This window comes from Dioscorea cayenensis, chromosome 5 (genome assembly GCF_009730915.1).
Source record: "Dioscorea cayenensis subsp. rotundata cultivar TDr96_F1 chromosome 5, TDr96_F1_v2_PseudoChromosome.rev07_lg8_w22 25.fasta, whole genome shotgun sequence".
Classification (NCBI taxonomy): domain Eukaryota; kingdom Viridiplantae; phylum Streptophyta; class Magnoliopsida; order Dioscoreales; family Dioscoreaceae; genus Dioscorea; species Dioscorea cayenensis.
The window spans coordinates 21,633,576-21,659,161 of NC_052475.1; the positions used below are offsets into that span (position 1 = coordinate 21,633,576).

The 25,586-nt window shown below is 35.7% G+C and overlaps 3 protein-coding genes across 7 annotated transcripts; 2 read left to right on the forward strand and 1 right to left on the reverse strand.

The window, feature by feature from the left end:
- The first annotated feature begins 747 nt into the window (after positions 1–747).
- LOC120260974 (serine/threonine-protein kinase EDR1-like) lies at positions 748–17,510 on the forward strand. Of its 3 annotated transcripts, XM_039268599.1 has the most exons (18): positions 748–905; positions 1,035–1,139; positions 3,389–3,783; positions 5,253–5,456; positions 5,781–5,972; positions 6,143–6,402; positions 6,928–7,053; positions 7,376–7,468; positions 8,363–8,461; positions 9,845–9,931; positions 11,045–11,165; positions 12,779–13,085; positions 14,051–14,174; positions 14,263–14,282; positions 14,365–14,521; positions 16,322–16,610; positions 16,695–16,767; positions 17,081–17,510. In XM_039268599.1, exons 3-18 carry the CDS (start codon positions 3,535–3,537, stop codon positions 17,161–17,163), a joined length of 2,484 nt encoding a protein of 827 aa, XP_039124533.1. In that variant the 5' UTR covers positions 748–905; positions 1,035–1,139; positions 3,389–3,534; the 3' UTR covers positions 17,164–17,510. The 3 variants fall into 3 exon arrangements, with proteins under 3 accessions (XP_039124533.1, XP_039124532.1, XP_039124534.1); XM_039268598.1 differs by lacking the exon at positions 1,035–1,139; XM_039268600.1 differs by lacking the exons at positions 1,035–1,139; positions 6,928–7,053.
- A 674-nt stretch (positions 17,511–18,184) lies between these two features.
- On the forward strand, positions 18,185–21,505 carry LOC120261551 (trihelix transcription factor ASIL2-like). 3 transcript variants are annotated; one of them, XR_005536620.1, is made up of 3 exons: positions 18,185–19,699; positions 20,460–20,564; positions 21,258–21,505. XR_005536620.1 is itself a non-coding variant. In XM_039269484.1 (3 exons), exons 1-2 carry the CDS (start codon positions 18,805–18,807, stop codon positions 20,336–20,338), a joined length of 903 nt encoding a protein of 300 aa, XP_039125418.1. In that variant the 5' UTR covers positions 18,185–18,804; the 3' UTR covers positions 20,339–20,369; positions 20,452–21,246. The 3 variants fall into 3 exon arrangements, 2 of the variants coding, with proteins under 2 accessions (XP_039125418.1, XP_039125417.1); XM_039269484.1 differs by lacking the exon at positions 21,258–21,505 and adding an exon at positions 20,331–20,369 and having other exon boundaries at positions 20,452–21,246; XM_039269483.1 differs by lacking the exon at positions 21,258–21,505 and having other exon boundaries at positions 20,452–21,245.
- A 332-nt stretch (positions 21,506–21,837) lies between these two features.
- LOC120260683 (EP1-like glycoprotein 2) lies at positions 21,838–23,556 on the reverse strand. Its single transcript, XM_039268222.1, has 2 exons — positions 23,059–23,556; positions 21,838–22,961 (listed from the first exon to the last, which is right to left on the reverse strand). Exons 1-2 carry the CDS (start codon positions 23,501–23,503, stop codon positions 22,057–22,059), a joined length of 1,350 nt encoding a protein of 449 aa, XP_039124156.1. The 5' UTR covers positions 23,504–23,556; the 3' UTR covers positions 21,838–22,056.
- Positions 23,557–25,586: the final 2,030 nt, after the last annotated feature.

A 25,586-nucleotide genomic window follows, 5' to 3' on the forward strand; every position in this document is an offset into this window, starting at 1 on the left:
TAAATTAGATAAACAAATAAATAAATAAATAAATAAATAAATAATTTTCATAAATAGAGGATTACTTAATTAATGTTATTTTCCCATTATCTTTTCCATGCTTCCCACTTTGACTGAGAGCACGTGAGTGCCAGCCAATCTCACAGTGCAACATAAAGGACTGGTCACGTGAGTCTTGGTCCAAGACCTCTCTATCATGCGTGCCGTCCGTGATTGCTGCCTCCCAAGCCCGTGCTCGCTTTGCTCTTTATTTTTTTTTTTTTGCAAAAACCACCCTCTCATATTCTTATTTTCATTTTAAACCTCGAATTTATTTTTTTTCAAATAACTTTGCAATTTCCCCCTAAGGACTTATGAGCAATATTAACAATTTATAAAATAAAATGATATAATTACTTTAATTAGTTTTTTTTTAAAGCAATGTTGTTTGAACATGAAAATATAAAATTATAAATCGTTCATGGTGAATACAGTTAATAAATTTACATTTTCTAGCTAACGAAGATATAATCTTGTTTTTTTTTTTCAAATCAATATCACGAATATGATTCCAGTGATTAAATTAGAAAATTATTGAAAAAAAATTCAGCTCTCACAAAAAAATAATAATAATTTGAAAATTAATAGTTTTGAAAAAAATGAATAATGGAGGGGTTGAAATCATAATATTAAAATATCGAGGTCTTATTTGCGAAAACCCTGTAAAAAAACGTCCAAATGGGTTGCTTCTTTGTCTCGATAAATAATCTCCCACTTCCTTCGCCGCTGCCCTTCTTTTGCTCTTTCTCTCTCCGAGATCTCTTCCGTTCTCTCGATCCCTTGATGCCCTAGTTTCTCAATCGAGCTTCGTGCGCGGTTCCTCGGCGGTGTTGCGAATTGGGGGTGCTCTAATGCTTGGATCTGTGGTGAGTTATCTCTCTTTCTCCGGATTTTTTCGGTGCTGTCGGTTGTTTTGATTCGTTCTGGGGTTTTCGTGGCTTTTATCGCTTTTGATTTCGATTGGTTTTGGATCTATTGCTTTGAATTGTGTCCAGTTCTGTGGAAATCCCGAGGTGTTATTGATTTTGGAGCTCATGGAGTGTGGATCGGTTTGATGAGTTTCAATGGATAGCGATTGAAAGATCATAAGGATCTTTGAGGTTTTTTCCATTAATCAACCAATGCATCTCCTTAGGCGTGTTTGTTTGCTTGTTTCTTCGATTATTACAGAGCTCCTAGTCTTTGTTCTGTTATTTTTGAAAAGATTAGGAGGGTCACATACTACTTTGTAGTTTGTAGTTTGTAGTTTGAGAGGGTTTGTTGTGGCTTGCTAGTGTGTGGCACGCTATATTTAATTCAGATGATGACTAGCCTTCTCCAGTGTGATCCAAGTTTGACACTGTGTTATCTTATATTTTTGTTGAGCTTAAGTTCATTAGTGAGGCATTTGTTATGATGTTAACAGTTGATGTCACTCAAGCAAAACTATCTTCAAATTGCCTATGAGTTTTACAAGTAAGACATTTGCATAGAGATGCAAATATAACAGTAGAAGTTCTACTTAATGAGTTAATTGTTCTATCGCTTGGGGAAGAGATGGAATAATTGCATCAAGATATGATTCATTTTGTTGCCATAATTCTACCAATAGCTTGATATATGTTTCATTATAGTTATGAGTATGAAAATTCAAAAGAAGAAGGATGAAGATTTCTTGAAAGCAAATGAATTAGGAGATTGTTGGGCGAACATAAGAAGCTGAATTGTGAGTTACTTTCATATTCTAGTTAAGAGCCTTATAGTTACTTATTTTGTACTTTACATTTGCTGAGAGTTTTGGTTAATCTCAAAGGAAACTACCAACTTCTAGCTTTGACAGACAAATAGTTTGAGTTGGTTTTGTTTGAACCTAATGTAATTGTTTTGAATTGAAAAGAATAATTATCACCTTGTCCGTGACCTATATGTGGGAAGAAATTTCAACATCGAACTAAAACATAATGGTGAATGATGGATAATGTTTATTGGGAGAACTGGATCATTCTTAACTTGAACAATTATGTGCCATTGTGGTAGGTGGTAGTCTTTCTAGGTGTCTTGGTGCTTTTGGTTTACCATCTTGATGAGGGACACCTGTAGGTACCTCTATATACCAAATTAAGGTTAATTGAATTTCTGGTCTACTAGCCATTGAACCCAGTTATGGCAAACATTTAGTGACACATGCTTCTTTGTATTTGAGTTGGATGTTTAACTTGTGAAATATTTACTTTAACTATTTTCTGTTAGGATGTTGTGCAATAGGTTGTTTATACCAGTAGTTACAGCATGTATCTTTCTTGTAACTTTAGTCTCCTATTTGATAAAAAAAAAATTGAAATAACCTATGCTCACTGGTCTCACACTGTGCAAGAAAATTGTGACGTACTTTTTGAGGACAGGTAATGAACATCTTGTGTGCTTTTGAAGCCCTTTTTTGTATATGGCTATATAGATAGATTTATATACACTTGTACATACTAAAATTTATGCTTCTTTGTGCATCGTTATGCATGCGTGATCAACTAATTTCAAGTTATTAAACATCAATGCTCAGTATTTGCTCTTTCATATATCCTTGATCATCCTATTTAATATTTTAATAAATTCTTGTAACTGCATTTCTGTTGGGACTACAATTTATGATTATTCTAAACGAAGGACTTCTGAAAATTTCATCTCTTCTAATATAAAGTTTCTTTTGTGAAACATCATTTCCTTCTTATTCTATGCTTCATCATCTTTTCTGAAGTTGTTCTGATCTCATTATGGTTAATATGACTTCTTAGTAATTTGATTCTTATAAACGGCCACCATAGCGTTTTTCTTCCGTTTAACAGCCATTTATCAGTTTTTACTTGGGAAATTGGTGAACCACTATGTACCTAGTTCAGCCAAAAACCTCTAAATCTATTTGCCACTTTTAGTCCAAATCTTTAATGCATTTTTATCTTTCTCATAACTTCAAATCCAAAGAACTCATTTTTTGCTCAAGTTGGCAAGTCCTCAAAGGGAATGACAAATCCACCATATATTGATGTGATTTCCACTAAGTAAATCGTCATATAAAGCCATTTTTCTTTGCTACTCCCATCTTTGGCTACACACGGTTTTGTTTCATTTCTTTAATATTCAAATCTTTAATTATCTGTTTTTGGTTCATTTTTAATTCTGTTCACTATTTGGTTTTTCTACCTTCTTCTACCTTGCTGTATTAGAAAGACTCTTTTTTATAATGCCTGTTATCTTTTGGTATAAGTTTTGTTGGTGATGTTCAGAAAGTATATCATTGATTTTCTAGATTATCTTTTATCAAGAAGAATGTTACCCCGTGCTGGGAACTATTTACATAAATTTGTACACTTTGTAGGTTTAAGAATCTGTGACCAATGATGATGCAGAAAACAAATATGTGTTTGGACTTCCTCTAGTCCAAGCATTCTTTTTCTTCACCTGGTGTCCTTCATGGGTTGAGATGTGAGACGAAATGAATTTATATTTTAGATATTATTTGAGATGGAGGGGATGCCAGGTGATTCTGGACAATCTGAACCGGGACCTTCTAATTCTACGTGGTGGCCCTCAGATTTTATGGAAAAGTTACAGTCTATCTCCTTGGACCCACATGAAAGGAGTTCAAATATTAGACAATCTGCAGACAATGTTGGACAAAAGGAACTTTTATCTTCAAGTGCTTCTCAGGTTTTGTGGGCCACTGGAGCTTTGTTAGATCCGATTCCAAATGGATTCTACTCCATTATTCCGGTGAGTCAAAACTTTATGTCTTAGTGATCTGTGATAGTTCTCTTCTTACTGACATAGCCGCATTGCTTGAATAGGTCTAATAAATATAAGCTCTGGTGAATGTCGCTTGGGATATTTTTACCTTACCTGCGTGAAGTTCTATATTTCTCCATGTACTGCAGTATATTCTGTTTTAAATATTAATCAGGTGGTTGTGTAGAGTCACCAACCTAGTTTTAATTTCTAACCCACATGAAAAGTTCTTTGTTGGCACTCAATTGTATTATTTTCTTGCGTATCTTATTTTGTAACTTGCATTGGCATATGTACTCTTTCTTTTAAATAATTCTAAGATATGTGTGTTTGGATTTCCTAGTTGAAAATGTGACTTTGACGGTAGATTCAGATTCTTATGCTTGATAAACGCACATGCACTACTTTGACATATCCTTCATCAAAACTTGCTTATCTACATCATATGCATTTTTTTAGCGTGCTTATGTTTTTGCTGTAAAGCCTCTATTGGTCCCTAAACTAAAATATCATTGTTTGTCTTTGTCCCTTAACTGAAAAAATATTCATTTTTGTCACACAACCAGGCAATTTTGTTATTTTTGCTCCATCAGTCACAATGATTAACGTCATCCTACAGACTTTAGTGTGTCCGATTGGGTTGACTGCCACCAACATGGATATCATGTGGACGAGCAAAAGATAATTTATTTATTTTGTGTTGTTGATGTGGACAATGTGCCACATTTTATTTTTCCAAGCCAACATCATAATAACAATTAAGTTAAATTTTCCCCGGCTCCATGTGGTTTTCGCATCTCCATGTCAACTTGGTCGTATACATCAGGTCATCGATTGGCATCCATACAGATACAGTCGGTCTAGTTGACAGATGCGAATGAACATTGTTATGTCCCCTAGTTTAGGGATGGACAATGGCTTTATGTATATCAGACTTTTTACCACAAATTATTAGATATTTAATTATATGCTGCTTATGTGTAGTCCTCTGCTTTCCTTATAATAGTTCTTTCTGTCAGCTTATTCATTTTGTATAACTATCGCTTTGCTAAATTTGTAGATATTTAATTTTAAATAGTGAATATAAAGATTATTACTTTTAGCTTGAAATGTTGATTCAATAAAAGTTTATGATATGCATAACATACTTTTCTGGCAAAAGTGCATTTGTTACATACTATATCTAAGGAGGCTTAATATTGTACTGGCACATTTGCACATAAAGAAAAAAAAAAGAATAGAAAAGAATCTCACCTTAAACATGAACAGTCATCTATGCTCACAATATCACCTTAGTTTTATTTGAGTACTGAATGTCTTATCCATATAGACACCAATATGTGATTCTCATGACAACCAATACTTCCTCTTTCAATTTTTCTCTAATATATATATTTTTCTTTTTTAATGATTAATTCCACCAAAAGCTAATCATCACCAAATCTCATTTTTTGCAGGATAAAAAATTGAAAGAGCTCTTTGAGACAATTCCAACTCTGGAGGACCTATGTTCTCTTTGTATGGAGAAGCTTAGGGCTGATATCATTCTTGTAGATGCAGAGAAGGATAAGAAGCTCACTATGCTCAAGCATTTGAGTGCAGCGTTGGTGAAAGGAGCAAATTCCAATCCGGCTTCACTAATAAAAAAACTTGCTGGTTTGGTATATATTTATGTGTTTTACCTAGTTGTCTTCATATTCATTCTTGTCATTTTCCACAATATCGTTTGCTTAGAAAGGGCAGAAAGAAACATATAATTGCTGCACATTGATTTTTATGGTGACTTTTTTTTTCCTTTTGTCTCTACTTGAATCCTTTACTATTCAATTTTGTTCTTCATAGCCCAGATTTTTATTTATTTATTTTTTTATGTATCTGTTCAAAATTTGTAATTTCAAGCCATGACCATAGTTTAAGTGAGTACTGAATAGAGAACTCGCTATGTAAATTCTCATGGTTGATTATTTTTTCTTGTCAAATTACAGGTTGCTGATGTTTATAAAAGGTCAAATACAGAGCTAAGTCCTGCCAAAGCTGCTACTGAAGAAGGCTCACACTTGATGGAACATAAAGGCATCCAACTATTAGGTCAAATAAGGCATGGATCCTGCCGGCCTCGAGCGATTTTGTTCAAAGTTCTTGCAGATTCTGTAGGACTTGAGAGCAAGCTTGTGGTGGTAATGTTTCATTCCCTTTTTTTCGTTAGATATGGCATTATCATGGATTTAATTCCATATTTTTCCACACCTATATGTTATTTGCTGAAGCCAACATTTGTGGTGTTACTTTAAGGGTATTACTTATAATTGGCAGTTTTATCACTCTGTTTCTCTATTTTGTTTTGCAGGGAATCCCTAGTGATGGTGCTGTTGAATACACTGATTCATATAAGCATATGTCTGTGGTTGTTGTGCTCAACTCTGTAGAACTACTGGTTGATCTCATGCGATTTCCAGGACAGCTAATTCCATTCTCAGCCAAGGCGATATTTTTTTCACACTTCTCTGCAGCAGGGGAGAGCGATTCTGCTGAGAATGACTCCTGTGATTCACCTCTTGAACCCAACAGCCCTTTATGTGGTTTTTCTGATAGACAAGATGTTGAATGGTAAGTTGCTTTTTTATCTATAAGAACTTCCTCCTGCTTTTGCGCAGATCACTGTTTGGTGATAATCTTATTTGAGAAGTCAACTATATTATAATGCAGTCATGAGTAGGTCTGGACAGGTAGTTTCAAAGTTCACTGAAAATGTGCAGCACATGAACGTCTGTTTGCATTAAGGGTACACTTATATCTGATGTCATTTTTGTGGCACTAAATTGCTTGAGATACTAGATGTTGGAAAAATGTGTTCCTCGCCTCTAAATCTATCAGCTTACCCTTTTCTTTTCTATTTTTAATGTTTATCATTTATTATGAAAGGTGTAGATTTTGCAAACTGTATTTATTTTTCTCATTAAGTGATGAATAGTTGTTTCCCTGTTATACTTATTTTATTTTTGATTATTTATTTGAGTTATAACTGCTTGTGTGATCATTTTACATGTCCAAAAATTATTCATGTGGCATAATAGTTTTATTTTTCACTAGTCATAATTATTGTTCATGATCTAAGCTCATTTTCTCCTGTAGTGGAGAGCAAGATGAAAACCTACAATCTTTGTGTCAGCGGAGAGCTGATGCATCATCAAATGTTTCTGGTCATTCATTGCGCAACATCATGTTGAGACCAACAACATTTGTGGAGAGTAAACTTAGGTCCGTAACACTTAAGTACGATTTGGGAATCTTGTTATTGTTCTCATCTTTGGTGAAGGTTTCATTGGTAATCTGCATATATCCTCTATAGAAGTGGATGACTTTGTATATCATATGAAAAATAATATTTGCTTACATGCCCTTGTAAGCCATTATTATTTGTATATATGTTGCTTGGGTATATTCAGACTCTATGCAAATAATTATGGTTTGGGATGGTATAAAAGAGCCCATTTTTCATTTTTAATGTTTCTTCTTTTTATAATGTATTTCCACGCATTTGATGCTCAATTCCTTTTACTGTTGATTTAATTTATTTCAGCTTATCACATAGTGAGCCCAACATTGCGAATGCTTTTTGGAGAAGTGGTAGGAGGAGAGCTGTTGCTGAACAACAACGAACTGCTAGTTCAAGGTCTTATTACTCGAGCTTTTATCTGTTTTTCACCTTTAATGAAGGCCTTCTTGTTTTATATTTACGTGAAAATGATTTTTGGTCTACTTATCTTTTTGTATGTGGGCACTGGCTTGATTAAGTTTCCACAGTTGTTAATACAATTGATGGTCACCTTTTATTTTCTTTTCATTTCTTATTTATTATTATTATTTTTTTTTAATGATTGTATGCATGACATGAGTTCCATGTGACATGGTGAATGAGTGTATAAATCAGGTCAGGGTGGCAGTTTAATCCCTAGCCAAACCCAGCTTTTGAATTTCTGTAGCATCCTTTTTCATAATCTGTTTATGCCAAAGTTTTAAAAGTTTTATCATTACTCTGATGGATTCTATCATACATGTCTTGTCTTGTGCCATGCCTTTAATTCAGCATGTTGCAGCTCTGTCTCTGTGCAAAAGAAACTTCCTCAGTCTGAATGTAGAATCTTTCTAGTGGAAAACCATGATTTAACACTGCTATGTTCGGAAGGCTATAAATTTATTGCTGGCACTCCTAATTTTGACCTAGCTTTCATATACCTGTGGTCCCATCTATGCATTTCGTCCTCAAACTTAAACTTCTCAGTCTTATAACAGCTGGACTTAAGGAATATCATTGAACAATGAGCACATGCAGGGTCATTTCTCATTTCTATGTACCAACTCATTAGCCAAATATCAATAAAATATGTGAGATTATTTCTTCATGACTTTTACTGAGGATATGACAAGCTCACTTTTGGATTGGATCTATTGATGCGTTTAGGCACTATCGTCTTTGATGGTTTATGTTGGATTTTGTATCATGCGGAATAATTTCCTGAAATTAAGTAGGCATGCAATGAACTGTTTTAATATATTCTTCTTGCAGCCCAGAACACCCTCTATCACGAGCACGTGGGAGATCTATGCTTAGTGGTTATAGACAATCATCATTTAGAGAATATGCTGATGGGGTGGCTGCATCAAGGTACTCAAAGGGAAATTTAAATTTTGAAGTATTTGACATACGATGAGTTTCTTTCTCCATCTCTCAGTCAAGCATCTATTCCTGGTAGAACAACTATATATCGTACAATTTTATCAGAGTTCAATATTTGTTATATCACTGGCTACATCTTTCACTATTTTCTTAATGTGATGCCTTGGTTGTTTTTTCTTAGTTCACTTCTTTCAGACTTCTTTTTTTCTTAGCTTGTTAGCTGCAATTCGTAACAGAAGATTTTGCATTTTAATTGATGAATTGTTTAATTATTTGGAGCGTGCATATAGCATAAGCCACTACCCGTCACATTCCCTAGTTGGCAACCAGACTCCTTCCTTCCTTCAGAGCTCTCTTTTTTGTAGCTGTAAACTGAGGATGATTAATCCTTTTCACAATGCTTTTCAACCAGTCGTCCTCTTTTCCTCTGTTTTTTTATTATGTAATTCCTTTGCCTTCCTCAGAACTTTACACGTCACCCCTTTATTTTCCCATTTCTTCTTCTTCTGTTCATAGGAGTGCTGAACTAAAATGGCACCATATAGTTTTAGTAAATTTTAGGAAACAAGAGAACATAGCCATCAAGTTTATCTAGCTACTTTTGTTTATTAACTGTCAATATATCTTTCGTAAAACTCACTCAAGGAACCAGCATGCGTGTATATTTTTGTTTATTTAATCATATCTTTTCATTAGATGAAAAGCTAGAAAGACATGGGTGAGATTTTTAAATGGTTTAGAGTATATCCGATACTAGATACTGTATTTTTTTTCAAGAAAAGAGCTTATCATCAATGATGTGCATGGGTTTTTTCAAATATCCATCAGGCATCTTATTATCAATGATGTGTGTGGCTTTGTTCCCAAGTAGGTTTAAAATTTCTGATTCTAAATTTAGAACTTTTAAATGTTGAATGTTATCTCTGAAGTTATTTTTATGAGTTTGTGCTCTAAAATGTGTAATTTTAGCCTAAGAATGACACATTTTTAAGGTTCTTTGTGCCTATCTCATTGTTATTGATGGAGATCCTGACTTATTGCCCAACTTATGCTTGCATTCAGATAGCTTGTTTACTGATTTTTTTTTTTACACTTAAATATGTAAACTATTTCTTTTTAACGTGTTCCTTTGGCCTAAGAAATTGGAATCTTGCTTTAGTCAATCTGTCTCTTAAAACACATTCTTGAGTTTTGTACTCTGCTTTTCTCCATCGTTCTGTTCTTTGAGCATGCAATGATATAGTTGTTCCTTGTATTTGCCTGCTTTATTTTTTTCCATTTGCAAATATACCTTTCAAGAAATGCATTGGCAGTCTATGTTTTGTTTTTAATGGAAGCATATGAACTATGTACTTGTTTTATCACTTGCAGGTCAGATGGCGCTTCAACATCTGATGTTCGTAGGATTCGAAGAAGAAGCATCAGCATCACACCTGAAATTAGTGATGATATTGTGAGGTGATTTATCTTACAATACAGGCCTTTTCTTATTGCAATTAATCCTTCTATAGTTAGTTTTTTGGAAAATTAGCAAAATTCCTATGTCAAAAATTTTTGCCCTTATTTTTATTTGTTACTCTAGATTTTCAAATTTTAATTTGTTTATGGAATTTTGAACCACTCGGGGAATGGGAACAAATATTATAAAGCAGAGAAATATTAAACGTAAACAAGAAATGCTAAACATTAAAAAATAATAATAATAATAATAATAAAACAAATATGAGAGATGCTTAACGGAGTCCGAGCCCCCAGTGTTTAAGATTATTTGTATTTAGCTTTTATTAAATTCAAAATTAAAAAGAATTGAAACTTACTAGAATATGCAGAAAAGAGGAATATGTTCAGCCCTTTTCCTTCCATGGTGGACCTGATGCCAATTGGTAGTTGGCTGCTAGGAACACCTTTTTCTTGCCCTCGTTACAGAAGTAATGGGAATAACGATCATGTGAAGAGTTAATTAAATCATTATTTCTTCATTCATTTAGCCATCAGCCTCTGTTGTGTATTTGTCATGGCTTGTTTGTTTGATTTGCCTCCTTATGCATCCACCGTTAAGAAAGTGATGTGATATTTTCATTGGCCAGCTTAGATGTTCCTTTCATGCAATTTATTTGAAGGAGGGGAACTATTTGCAATCTTTTTTTTTTAAGACTTCTTGCAGCCTATTATTTTTCCCCATACTGTTTTTTCATTACTTGAAAATTTTTTAATATATATAAGTAGATTTGACCTTAGAGTGAACTAATTTTTTGATATATAATCAAGTCTATTTTTGTAAATGTAGGTGCATCTTACATAGGTGCAATTTGCTGTAACCATGAAGGTTATAGATGGTTTACATGTGGGTAACCATGCTTCATGAGTTGGTTTTTATTTTAGGCATCACACTGTTCATTTAGTGTACTTTGAATGGTTTCATTTTGTGCGGGGCCTTTATTACAATTTATGTTTTGCATCTATAGTGTTGCATCACCCCATTGTAAGCAATCATGAATGCTCATTTAAAATATAATCTGGTACTGGTAGTACGCCAGCTTCTCATGCTTTTCTTGTTCAATCTTTTTGCAGGGCTGTTCGAGCAATGAATGAAACACTAAAGCGAAATCGTCTCCTGCAGGATGGAGGCGAAGAAGGTTCTAATACATACTTGAGAAATGAAATCAACAATATGCAGGGTTCACCCAAAAATGTATGTTAGATCTGATCTTTTGAGTAAATATTTGGATTTTTTTTCCATTTCTTATGTATTTATTTAAGTTAGAAATGATACATTTCTCTATATATCTCATGATGAGATAGTTTTATATGAATACAGCAAAATGGATAGCTGGTTGAGTTCTAATTATCTTACTCTGCATGAGAGATATCCCGTGTGCTCTATTTCAAAATTCTGATGTCTTCCATGTAATGTAATTCTATTGAGATGCCTTTGTTCTTGAATCAAAATTCTCTCATTTTCTCATCTAGAGAATGTATACTTCTCTTGTTAAGCACAAAGCTTCTGTAATTATAACCTTACGCTTTCTTCTCTACTTTTTACTTTTCTTCTTCCCTTGAACTATTCTTTAATTTATGTTCCCCCAGGATCAGCATTGCTGGTCATAGGAGACCTGATATAAAATTTGAAGAAGCAACAATACTTCTTTATTTATATTTGGACCTTTAACATCAGTGAGTCACTGATATCATCTATTTTTAATGTTTCGCTTTATATGTAGTAAATAAACAATCTTGCTCAACAATTAATAACAATTATTAATGTTCAACACAAAGGCAACAATTGACGCTGATGCTTTCCCAAGAAAATTTTTTCAAATGATATTGGGACATGAGGTTGTTATATGATCCAACCATACAATGTACATTTGATCATCTGTTGTATGAATTGGTATGATGGAGTTGATTGGTGCTGTTTCGAGTTGATTAAGTATGACTATAGAATAGATTACAGTAATATAATTATTAATAGTCTTACATCGGTTACGTTAGTAAATATGGATATAAGCATATAGGTATGGGCCTCTCATCCTGTTAGGTTGAATTGATCCTAAAGAATATGTGGCATCAGCATGGTTGGCTAGAACTTATCAAGTGACCCACCCATTGAAATAACTAACAGTGCCGCACAGGCAAGTTAGCAAATATGGATATACTTTTGCATCTCTCATTCTATTACCTTTAAGCTTTTGGGTTGAAGCAAGCCCAAAACAATGTGTTTGATTTGCATCTGACACACAACCTTTGTAGGAAATCACAAGTTGGTTCAGAATAATTGATTTTGCCTCACATAATCCTCATCAGTTCTGTGGGGACATGAGGTTATCATATGATCCAACCATACGGTATACTTTTGATCATCTGTTGCGCTCTAACTCATGTCAATAGACCAGCCTCCGAACCAAGATGCTTTAGAAATTCTTTTGCATGTTCTGTTTCCTGATTGTTGTCGACCTCCTTAATTTATTAAGAGAGTGTTGAATTTTCATTAGCAAATTGTGTCTATTAATCCTCTTGATTGTGGACATGATTTAATTTATCTTAAAGCGAGTATATGTTCATTATGATTGAACTTCCCGTTTGATGATCGATAATGAACTTTGATGTCATTTTTTAAACTACCTGCATTTTTGTTGCTCATTAAAGAAATCTTCAATGGCTGGAAGGCTTATAATCATGATAGTCTTCTGCTTTTAGCTTTATGTCAGCCAAGCTATGATGGCCTTGTTGTGATTTCTTATCGTCTTTGTTCCCACAATTGGATTTTTCACTTCTTAATGACCTTTACCATTGTCTTTAATCTAGGAATCAAGCTTTCCTAGTGGTGGCCATCACAAGGAACCAACTGATATATCTGGCGGTTATAATAGCTCAAGAAAGCAAATAAATTCTACTCAGAAAGCAATATCATTACCTTCATCCCCTCATGAATTCGGGGATCCTACTGCAGAAATAAGTGAAACTTCTTCTGACTTCTTAAGCACTGATGTGTTGGTGTCAACATGGAACAAAGTCTTGCAATCTTCACCCTTTCTGAATAAACCTCTATTACCTTTCCAAGAATGGAACATTGATTTCTCGGAGCTTACCGTTGGCACTCGTGTTGGGATAGGTAAGTGCTTGTTTTATATTCATTCAATTCTTTGATATTCTGTGTATAAGATGTGTTTTCACCTTCTCAAATTGGTTAGAGAATATTTTCTCAGGTGATAAATTTTTCATACTTAAGTTATTAATATTTATTAGCTTTAAATGATAACAGCGGTAATTTAAATTTACTGTCTTGTTATTCGAACTATACTGTTATTGTTGCCTTTTATGTCTGGTTTCATAGAACATTTTCTGCAGGTTATGGAGAGATCATGCCTGTGACTTTATGTTCGAAACCTGCTAACAGCTTTTGAGGATGTTGCTTGTAATATTTGATTCTTATCATTTCAATTAACTGTCTGAACTCCTGCCATTGGTATAGATAATGATATTCAGCAAAGGAATTCATTTACAGTTGAAGCCAGATTAGACTTCCTGAAAGACTTGGTCTGCTCATAGAAAGCAGTTAATGTTCCAAATTAATTGATTATGTATTCAATTCAGAATGGCCTTCTTTATAAATAGTAAATTTCTGCTCTCCAAAGTCACAGTTACTTGACATATTTTAAAATAAAATTTGGTGTATGGTTGTTCTCGTCCTCCACTGTATCATTAGTCTAACATGTTGAATGCCATTCAGCCCACCACAGTACTTGTTGTCACCACGAATATGAGATTCAAATTTTGAAATATGCACACAGATAACTTATGAAAAGGGAAACAGAACTATGGTTGTAAAACGACTGACTATATGAGAATCTGTGAATAACCATTTGTGGATTGAATTGGTAACTGAACTGGCAATTTTTGGCACTATGCTTTGATGATCATACATAGCATGACTTTGCTCTCTTACCTACCTCTTCCCTTGATCATGGTGAATAATGTGGCTGGTGATGCAGTAAGGTTTTGATTGCATGATAACATGCACATATTGTCCACTTAAAGGATAGCAAATATTAATGTGCATCCTTTATTAAAGTTTAGGGTTCTTTGGAGAAGTTTTCCGAGGTATATGGAATGGCACAGATGTGGCCATCAAAGTTTTTCTGGAGCAAGATCTGACAACCGAGAATATGGAAGATTTCTGCAACGAAATTTACATATTGAGGTACCATCTGGTTAGATTCTTGAGAGAACAGTTAACTTTTCCTAGTCAAATATTTAGTTATTCTGACTATGATTTTAATTTTTGCCAGCCGCCTACGACATCCAAATGGTACTGATCTATCCCACAACTATGGAGTTTGCAATTATTTGTTTCAACTTAATGGTTTTGGTTTTGGTTTGGTCCTGTGTAGTTATCTTGTTCCTCGGTGCTTGCATGAAGCCGCCTCACTTATCAATGGTCACTGAGTACATGGAAATGGGATCCTTGTATTATCTAATCCATATGAGTGGCCAGAAGAAAAAACTCAGCTGGAGGAAAAGATTGAAAATGCTTCGTGATATCTGCAGGTAAGATGACTGCTTCATTTTGGATAGCATTTTAATTCCCGATTTGGTAGTCCATTTTCATATTTTCTTGGCTTCGTTTGCATAATTTGGTTCACTACCATCTCAATTTTGCAACATCATATTACTGTAGCCACTACTTGTAGCTATATGTGCCTTTCCAAGCTTGACCAATATCTACAGCCATGACATATTTGTGGAAGTCAATTTCTTTTCTGACATTATGTAAGTGCAAAACTAAATATGTTCAACTAGTAAGAAAAAAGGTGATACTTGGAGGTCTTGTTGTTCAATACAGAAAAGGTAGGTCTAAAATTGCAATAAATGCATTAGATGAGGCTATAAACAAAACAACCTATATATATTTTTTATTTAATTTAGCAGGTACATAAATTTATTTAGTTGCTCAAGGGAAATAGTAATTAATTCCATAATAAACATTGTTATTGTGTCTCTGATATTATGAATATCTCTATTATTTTATTGGATTTTTCTGATTTTCTTCTCATTTGGAACCGTTCATGAATTTTTCGTACGTGATCTTAAATTTGTAGTATGTTTATTTACTCTCAAGAGTCATATTTCCCTTGGACTTTGGATGAGATGTCCCAATTGTAATTAATTGAGCTAGTTGTGCAGCTGATTTCTCTCCCTTTATTTATTTATGAGGTGAGCCTCGTCTTCATTCATCATCCAATTTCTAGTTGGTCAGAAAAAAGCAATTCCTTTTCTCTGTTTTACACATTTGGACGCTGTTCAATGACATTCAGTGCCTACTCTTTGGTTCTGGTAATTTATAGGATTCCCAATAATCGGAAGGAGATTCCAAAAATCTCCATGTTTGTTTGTTTTTCTAGGACACTTGCTTTGGTGTTTAACATGACTGTTGCGGTAACATTGAAACATGCTGTGCTAGTGTGACTCCCACCTTACAGGCAGCTGATCTATGATTGTACTAGTTGGTCTTTCCTTTTGTTTTGTCCAGGATAAAAGAAAACAAGAATGCTGTTGAACTTGTAAAAAATGTCTGATGGCTTTTATCAGATAACCACTCAACCCTTTACCTTGTTGTCAAATTGACAATGAATTTATCTTCCTTCTTTTTTTCTGCTGTTCTCTTTTTACCTTGCTTACCTTTTTTTTTTCTCCTTTCAACCTGATACTCTTTTCTGTACCTTCTTGCGCTTTTTCAAGCAAATGTTCTTTCCCTCTCTTCATTGCTTGTGTTTTTCCCTACCATTTCCATCCTTTGTGCCCTTCCGTCACTAGCATTTTCTTTCTACCTCATTGAAGCTTATCAATTTGTTTTTCTCCCTTCATGTCAAACTACAACTATGCTTTTTATCTCATTTTTTCTTATGTCTCTATCTCACCTCTTTAGCAGTTGCATTTTCTTTGGTTGGAACAGTTGAACTTTGAAGTTGTTTACATTTCTATTTCATGTATTTAATTAATGTGGCACCATGTGCTGTATGCACAATATTGCCAGTTTCATATCATCACAATAAATTTTATGTGCTATTAGACATTTTAAGATGTATTTTATTTATTGTCTGTTGATATCCATAGTATTTATAGTACATAGCCCTTGATACTTTGAAGTTTAAACCTTAGAATGTTATGATTACCCTGTTAAAGTTTTCTGTCATTCTAACTTAAAGCTGACACTGTCCTTTTACCCTTTTTTTCTAAAGCAAATTCCTTTTCTGAATTTCATGATTCTCACTGTTCTAGTTATTCTGATTTTAAAGACCATTTGGAGATTAAGTTGTTGTGACTTGATGATTTCTCCTTGTGTTACAGGGGGTTAATGTGCATACATCGGATGAAAATAGTCCATCGTGATCTGAAAAGTGCCAATTGTCTTGTGAATAAACATTGGACGGTAAAAATTTGTGACTTTGGGCTCTCACGAGTAATGACTGATGCTCCCATGAGTGATAATTCATCTGCTGGCACCCCTGAATGGATGGCTCCAGAACTCATTCGCAATGAACCGTTCACAGAAAAATGTGACATTTTCAGCCTTGGAGTGATAATGTGGGAACTTTGTACTCTAAATAGGCCATGGGAAGGCGTGCCACCAGTCCAAGTATGTAACATCTTTATAATTGTCCAAATATCCTAAGATCTTGATCAGTAAACACATAATCACTTTGTTTTTTCTCCTGTTTAGGTTGTCTATGCAGTTGCTAATGAAGGAACCCGCTTGGAAATTCCTGAAGGGCCTCTTGGCAAGTTGATATCAGGTATTTCAGTGTAATGAATTGCTTGATAGTTCTTGGTGCTGTCTTTGATCAGGGGACTTGCGCACACTTATTGCTTTTAGAATTTACCATATACATGTGGTGGTTGTTGTTGTTGTTGATTTTCTTTCAAAATATCTACAGTATCATTATAATCATTTACTGAAATGCTTTCTTAATTTGGGAACTTATCTAAATAGAAGCAGATACTAAGTGGAGAATCTTATATGATAGATACTACTACTAAGTATTTGGTAATTTAGTTTACCTGGCAAGCTTTACATCCCACTCACCAAATGTCACATTTTTACTGCAGACTGCTGGGCTGAGCCAAATGAACGACCGAGTTGCCAAGAGATTCTCACTCGCCTGGTTGATTGTGAGTACACCATTTGCTGATTTGATCTATCTGGGTATGTACAGCCGAAATAGACCATTCTCAAAATTTAAGCTTTGCTTAAGTTGTACATTAGCTAGCTCTTCCATCATATGCCAATGTTTGGTTTCAAAATTCCAGTTCCTGTCATCTTTTTTCTTTTCAATAATGAAATTGTGTACTTATTTCATGCAATTCGCATAATCCTGCATATACAGTTTTTCTTTTGATTGTAATTGAAATTGTGAATGTATTGCAAGCAAGAATTTGCGGACATTTCATTGGATGTATTCAAATTAATGGAGGTATTTATCTGTTCTGTTTTTGAGACATAACAGGCCTCCTGAGAATGGCCAGCTTTCCATATCAATGTTGAGTTGTGCACCTGAATTTCACATGACTAACACTTGGCTGATTAGTTTTTTCCCTCGATATGTAAATGTGGACTATAAGCTTTGCTACTAGTCTTAGACGTCCTTGTTTATATCTTGTGAAACAAATACTTATAATTAAAACAAACACAAAAATAAAATATTATGAATATTTTTTTTTATTTTTATGAACAATGGAGATTGTGGACGGTTAGTACTGAATTGGTAACCAGTTTGTTGTGGAAATAACCAGCTTGGAAGCGCCAAAGATGTTTTCCCCCTTTTGAAGGATTTTACATCCATAGTGTGTAATTATGGTACATTGCCCATGTTTATTAATTTTTATCTAATGCTAAAAGGTGTCATGGTTTTGGTTCATAAAGTGAAATTCTATTTTTCTTGGAAGAGAAAAAAACTTCTGCATGTAGAACTGCTGTGAGGATACCCATGTGAAAGTTAATAAATGTTAATGAGCTTTTTATAAAAATCAAATTTCTTTATATATTGTTATAAAATACGTTTTTTTTTTTTTCTTTTTAGGTTAAAACATTAATTTAAAGATATTTTATAAAAACACAAAATAATAATAATAATAATAATAAAACAAACTAGTTCGGTCAGTTGGATATATAAATAAACAAGGGTAGAGCGGTAGTATCTGAACAAGAATATATTAAAACCTATATGATTCCATCCCATCCCATGGTTCTATTATTATAATTATTATTATCAAATTATTTTTATTTTCAAATTATACTTTTACAAATTCGTCAATATTTGTAATAACTAATATTTAAATTCGCGGCTAAAATTCCGTTTCAGTCAGGTGGGGCCCCACTCACCATCACTCAACCCCGACGGCACCCTCCGTCCGACGAAAACGGAGACATCTTCTTTTCCGATTCTACCCTCCTGTCCTCATGCCACCAACCCGTCCAACAACTCCAACCATTAGACACCAACCAGTACAGTCACACCACCCCTACAACAGCAAGGGCAATTACGCCATTTCCCTAACTCAAAAAACCACGTCCGGCCCCCGGCTCCGGACCCCAATCCGGACTCGGACGCCCGGTTCGCCGTACCCGACTCGTGTTACCCAGACAATGAACTCCCCTCAGATCTCATCCGTCCATCTTCAATCCAACGGTCACAATGTTCCCCTCTCCCCCTCGACGCTGACGCCAGCATCCCGCGCGTATGTCGGCGCACGCGCCCTCCCCGGCGATTTTATAACCTCTCTCTCTTCCTTCCCGATCGAGAGATCCAGATTAGGGTTACTCTTTCCCGGAGATGGAGACTTCGCCGCCGCGGAAGCCGCCGAACCCCGCCCTACCGTACCGTGAGGATTGCTGGAGTGAGGGCGAGACATCGGTGCTCATCGACGCTTGGGGTGACCGCTACCTCGAGCTCAGCCGTGGAAACCTCCGCCAGAAGCACTGGCAGGAGGTCGCCGACGCCGTCAACTCTCGGCCGGCCGGAGCCCACCGTCCGGCGCGCACCGACGTGCAGTGTAAAAACCGGATCGACACCCTGAAGAAGAAGTACAAGGTCGAGAAGGCCCGGTTCCTTGACTCCGCCGGCGGGATTAATAGTCAGTGGCAGTTCTATTGCCGTCTTGACGCCCTGATTGGTTCTTCTGTGACTCCCAGTTCGGCGTCGAAGAAACCCTCGCCACCTTCACCTCCGCTGCCGCTCGCCCTCCCACTCCCGTATCACCGGAAGGGTTCCCCTCTTGCTCTCCCTCTCCCTCTCCCTCTCCCCGCCGCCGCTGCTTTCACGCCGATGCCCTCCTCCAAGCGGTATACCCCGGCCCCGCCTTCTGTGGATGAGACCTTCCGGAGAAGGTACCCTGCCACAGTAGCGGCAGCTGCGGCGGCCGCCGCGGCGGATTCGAACTCGGGATCGTCGTCGAGGTCTTCGAGATCTAGCCGAGAGAGGCCGGCGAAAAGGTGGAGGCGAGCCCGGGAGGACGTTGGGGATGGGATCCGGGATTTGGCACGGGCGATCATGAGGTTTGGCGATATCTATGAACGAGTGGAAGCCGCAAAGCAGCGGCAGATGATGGAGCTGGAACGCCAGCGAATGGAGTTCGCCAAGAGTTTGGAGTTCCAGCGCATGCAGATCTTCGTTGACTCGCAGATCAAGCTCGAGAAGGTCCGGCGATCCTCCCGGAGATCCGACGCTGGTGAGATTGGATCTCTTGCTGCTCTTCCTTTCCTCTTTGATTCTGTGTCTATGAACCTGTAAAAGAGTCAATTTTTATGTTCCATTTATGCAGCCGTGTGTCATGGTTCTTCTGTGCTCGTGCTTTCCCTTGATCAATGACCTTGTAGTGCTTCCCTTTTTCTTGCTCAAATAGGAATTGGTGGTTTGTTGTGTTTATGATGGATAGGTTCATATCAATGGTCTTGCTGTTTAACAATTTTTCTTCTGAAAATTGGATTTGCAGGATGAGTTTTCCCTTCTTCTACTTCTTCTTCTTCTTCTTCTTCTTCTTCTTGGTCACTTTGCTTAGGCTAACTTTTATAGTAGATGGACTTTAGTTTATGAGGTAGCTGTAAGGTTTTTGTGCTTTCATTGCTAAATCTGGTTTATGTGTTGTCTATAATTCCTTGATATTCATTATGCTGGTGGCGATTTTGCCAATACTACTGAGTTTTGGAACTTTGGTCTAGTAGCTTAGCAGGTTGTATGTTAAATGGAATGGTTTTTAATGGTTAATAATACTTGATAGAAAAGTGTGTGGTGGCTCTTCTTTGATGATTTTGTTCGCCTGCTTGATAATTTCATACTCCTTTTACACCTGTCCAAACAAGTTGCATGAAGGAAAAATAGGTTGAAGCTGTTGATCCTTTGTAAGTTGTCAAGCTCCTCAATGTTATTTCTCGGATGAATTAGAGCTTTGTTCTTTTTCATTTACTGGACCTTATGTGGAAGGTGTCTAGCCTCATCCAAATGAGCTCAAGGCAACAACATTGTGCGGCAAGCAAGTGGAGAGAGGCGAGAAGACAAAATGTCCAAATTGGTGGTGGATGGCTGCTATTGATCCGGTATGGAAAGCAAATTGTCATTGCCATTGCCATTGTTGTTGTTGTTGTTGTTGTTTTTGCCGTTGTTTCTGCAGTTATTGTCAGTTATTTGCGTGGAAACAATCCATCAAACAGAATGATATACCTTTTTATTAGTCGAGCATATTTGCCATTATTTACACCAAGGATTTCCAAGACACTCTTGAATAAGGACTTTCTGTACTGCATATGGTTGTGGTTAATTTGTGAAGTATGTGTCATAGATGTCATATATATCCATCTATTGGTTATGCATGCATGCTGCACTCATCTGATCACATTTTGTTTAATGTAGTCTTCCAATTGTTATTTCTAAAGATGGTGATTGTATCTGTATACTTCTGCTTAAACTTGTTAGTGTAATAAGGTGTGGTCATTATATAGTATCATTCTTTTACATTCTTATTCTAAGATAATACTAACATCTAAACCATCACATCCTCTTTGGGTTTAGTGGCATAATTTAAGCCATAAGCAGTAAAAATAACCATCAATATGCTGGCTCTAGTGATACTTCTACTTGCTTTTCTCCATAATATGTATATGTTTATCAAGTGTTACTGCACTTTTCCATTGTTATTAATCCATATGATTATATTTTCAGGTACTGATGATCATTTATTGAGCTTGTGATTTAATTTCATCTCTCTTGTATAATGTCTTTTAAAATTGCAGGCAATCCTTCAGTATAAATATTATCAACCTGACCCATCCTCCCTGTCTTTAGTGCATTAGCGAATATTTTGTCTTCGGCTTTGATGCTGATGCTTCTTGTTATCTCTTATTTAATGGTTGTAGGCATCTCCCTATATATATAGCATGCTTTTCTTCTTGCTCTGTCATGGTTGTTGTGTATCTTTGTATACGGAATTGTTCAAGAGTATCTGGCTTTTTATGGTTCTCACCTGAAACTTAAAAGTGTATAGGCATTATTGATGTGCTTCTTCGGTAACTGTTGTTTAGTCTCAACAAATTTCTGTTACACCCAATCTTTGCTTTAATAATCAATAGGAGCACAAATAATTACCAAGATAAATAAATAATTAATTAATTAATTCTTGTACTTTCAACTTGGGACCATTTTGCTGTTTATATTTGACTTTCTACAGCTTGATGTTTATCAAGAAAGGAAGCGCTATCCAGAGATTTAGCTCCCACTCCCACTCCCACCCCCACCGTCATTTTCATTCAAAAATCCTTTCTCATAAATATCAGTCGCATTCAACATTATATTTATTTGACTTTAGAGATAACAATTAGTATATCAAATACAACTAAACCAATCACATGAGAAAAACCACAATATTTATCCACTCTAAGCAAAACAATTACATAAAAATAAAAATAATAAAACAATCAGATGGGGCAGAACTCATTTATTATTCTCTGGCAACTTTATTTCACTCACACACATGCACACATTTATTATTCTGTCATCCTTATCACTAACACACACTCCAACCAGACTCCATTATTACTTGCTAGACTTCTTAATGTAAGCAAGGTGCTTAGCATTAGAAACCTTAGTAAGTGTCCCAATAGCCTGAGCCAACCAACACTGTGAAGTCTCCTCCCAAAACAAGAACCCCTCACACTTACAATCCATCTTACTACACCTCTTCTGGCACTCCTCAAACCCCACTTTACCTTCTCCCTCATTATACATAGTCAAATAATTCTCCACTCCTTCCACCTTATAATAATAAGTACCATACCCATGACTATTACTAGCACCATTACTACAACCTGCAGATCCACTCACTGGTGGTGCACACTTTTTACTCCACCCCATCAACCCCTTGTCTGTAGGACAAGCCACACACATCTCCTCCTCACAAACACCCAACACCCCACACTTACTGGGCAACCTACACCCATCCACCCTCCCAATCTCATCAGAAAAGAAAGCAAAAGTCTTCTCCCAAGCTCTATAATCCACTGGATCATAATAAGTATAAACAACCAAGTTCCCATCCACTTCCAACCTTAAAATAGACAACGTAGCATTGTACTTGGGTCTTGCCAGAAGTATATTACCACCAGTTGGAATATCCAAGCTGACTTCATAGGCATAGGCTTCATCAGTTTCCGGCCTGGTTGTGAACAGTAAGGAGTTAAGTGGTGGTGTTCCGGAGAGGTAATCATCAGTGGAGTGGTTGTAATAAGGAATGGTGTTGTCAATGTACATGTACATTGACAACCCACTGTATTCCAGTACAAGGCTGTACTTCCCAAATGACCCATCAACGGCGGAACTCCGGCTAACCAGCTTATTTGGTCCGGTGCGACGGAGTGATTGTCCGGCCAGCAGTGTGTCTGTTGGGTGGTCAAAACTTTGCCATATAAACTGCCCTTTTCGGTTGTACAATACTATATTACCTGTTTTATATATATATATATATATATAATCACATGCATGATTAATTAACTAGAGATTTAAATTTAAATAAATAAAATGATATTAATATAAGTGTACCATTAGGGAGGATTTTAAAGCCAACAACGCCCTTATTAGCAGTTTGAGAAGACCAAACAAGCTTGCCATCAGCTTCAGCAAGGACAAGGTTACCATTACTAAGTAAAGAAAAGGTGGCATTTTCAGCAACAGGAAAGCCACGGTTAGCCTCCCAAACCCAACGGAATAAAGACTCAGCCCTTGTGGTGCCCATGCGAAGGGCCAAATAGAAAGCACCAGGTGTGGTATTATAGAATCCCATTTGGAATGGAGAAGTACCCAAAGGTAACATCCTGTAATCAGCTCCATACTCTGTGATGTATGGACCAAACTCTCCTTCATTCACATACTTGAATTGTTGGTCACTTGGTACTTGAGCTTTGGATGATGTGGAGATGATGGAGAGCAAGATGAAGATTAATGTAAGTACTGTTAAAGAGAGAGATGGGATGATGTTGTTGCCCATTGTTAATTTTTGTTGATTCTGATGTGAGACTTGGCATTTTTGGAAGAGTGTTTGTGGGGGGATTTATAGAGATGATGATGTTGATGAGTTGGATTGGTGTGTGCGAGTTTATCCATTTCTAGAAATTTTATTTTACACTTTTTATTTATTTATTTGCTTATTTTGAGTGGTCGTCAATGGTTTGATTGGTCAAATTGTTTCGGCGTTTCTCCATTCATCCTTCCAGCTTTTTGAATGATTAAAGGTAAATAAATACTTTAATTTCCCTTTAGGTTTAAAATTATCCTTTTGCTTATTTTGTTGATCTTAACCCTAGGTTGGTCTCCATCTCCTCTCTTTTGTTTTTCCTAGATCCATTGAAGTGAGAAGGATATGAGGAAGAAAGGTGAGTGGAGCTAACTGAATTTTCTTTTTGATCTATTTCGACTTTTTTTCATCATGTATTTGCTTGATTTGGTGTTGTTTTGATGTAATTTATTACATTGGAATTTTTAGTTAGCTTTTGATGGATTATCATAATATGTTTACATGAGAGATTTTCAAGAATTTATTTGATGATTCTGTTGAAGTTCAAGGCTTGTATATATATATAAATGTTGACTCATTATTATCCTTTTTGCCAACTCATTTTGTTTTGCATAGTCAACTTGATAATTGTGGCATGTTGTTGATGAGGAAAACTAATGACCTTTGGGAGGGAGGTTTATCATGTTTGATGCAAAGAGAGGTGTGTGAACCTTTTTCACTAGATATGGTGAATGGTTGATTTGGGTTGAGGAATAATGCTCGATGAATGATGTATGTAAATTAGTTATATTCTTGACCTATGTGGAATTCGTGAGATAGAATTTGTTGATGCATGCAAAGTGTTTGATATATCCAATTGATTGTTAGAATATGATGGTATGATTTTATAGATTGTTGGAGATGATGCTATGTGTGAGATTTTTGTATATTAATGTTAATGGCATGGGTATATATGCTTATATGAGGTGTGTATGAAATTGTTAATATAGATTGTTACATTGGTGAAAGAAGGCATTATTTTCCCTACACCTACCTTTGAAATGGAAAATAGTCTTAGATTTGTGAAGAGTGTGTGCATGTTTATTTATGAATGTAAATTAAAAGTGTTTGAGCATGTTGGCAAATGAAATTTGATTATGTAAGGTACTTATACTTATGTAATTAGTTGGTTTGGATATGGGAGAGATTGTTTTTTTTTATGTGTTACGATTATGTAAAGAAGTTAGAGAAAGGGGGAGAGATGTATGCTTGTATTAAAAAGTAAGGCATTGATGGAAACCTATATAAAACAATACAAAAGCATGAATGTTCAAGAATGAAAATGGTAATATGAGTTGCAATTGAATCTAGAGGAATTGAGTGGTATGAATCCAGGATTGAAGACATTTTAAGGGTGAGGTGACATGCTAATTATGTTAGGTAAAGAAATGAAAAGTTTGTGAGTTTCTTTGGTGTTATTGCATCTTTGATATTAGAGGTGATCTTGAACTAATGTTAAATCATAATTAGGATAATTGCTTTATAGAGCATACAATGGTTGATGTTGCATGATGTTTCAAGGTTAGTTTAATATTGGAGAGAGAAAATTAGGTTTTTATCTTCGAATTGATAACTTGTTTTAAATTGACAATTATGATAAGATGCATTGTTGATAAAATTGAAATGATGGGGAAAACCATGGGTGTGGATTGGATATGTAATTATAGCCTTTGTCAATGTAATACTCTCAATATGGAATTCTTGAGCATGCTAGTGTGTGGAAATAAAAGAGAGACATGATTGATGATATATGTATGTATGCGAGGAATTAAGGGCCAACGTACTGTAGCTATCACTGTATCACACCCGGCCGATTTACTTGTGTGTTGGTGTTTATGGCCTTGGCATTGAGGTTAATTGTGAGCTACTTATTGTAATTGACGTTTGATGGAAGGACTTTGATGTTCTAGCCTTTGTAGGCTTATTTTTGTTATGGAATGATGTAAGTAATCGACACCTATTATTTTGACAAGTTTTAATTGCGAAATTTCTGATATTATTGAATTATATATCTAAA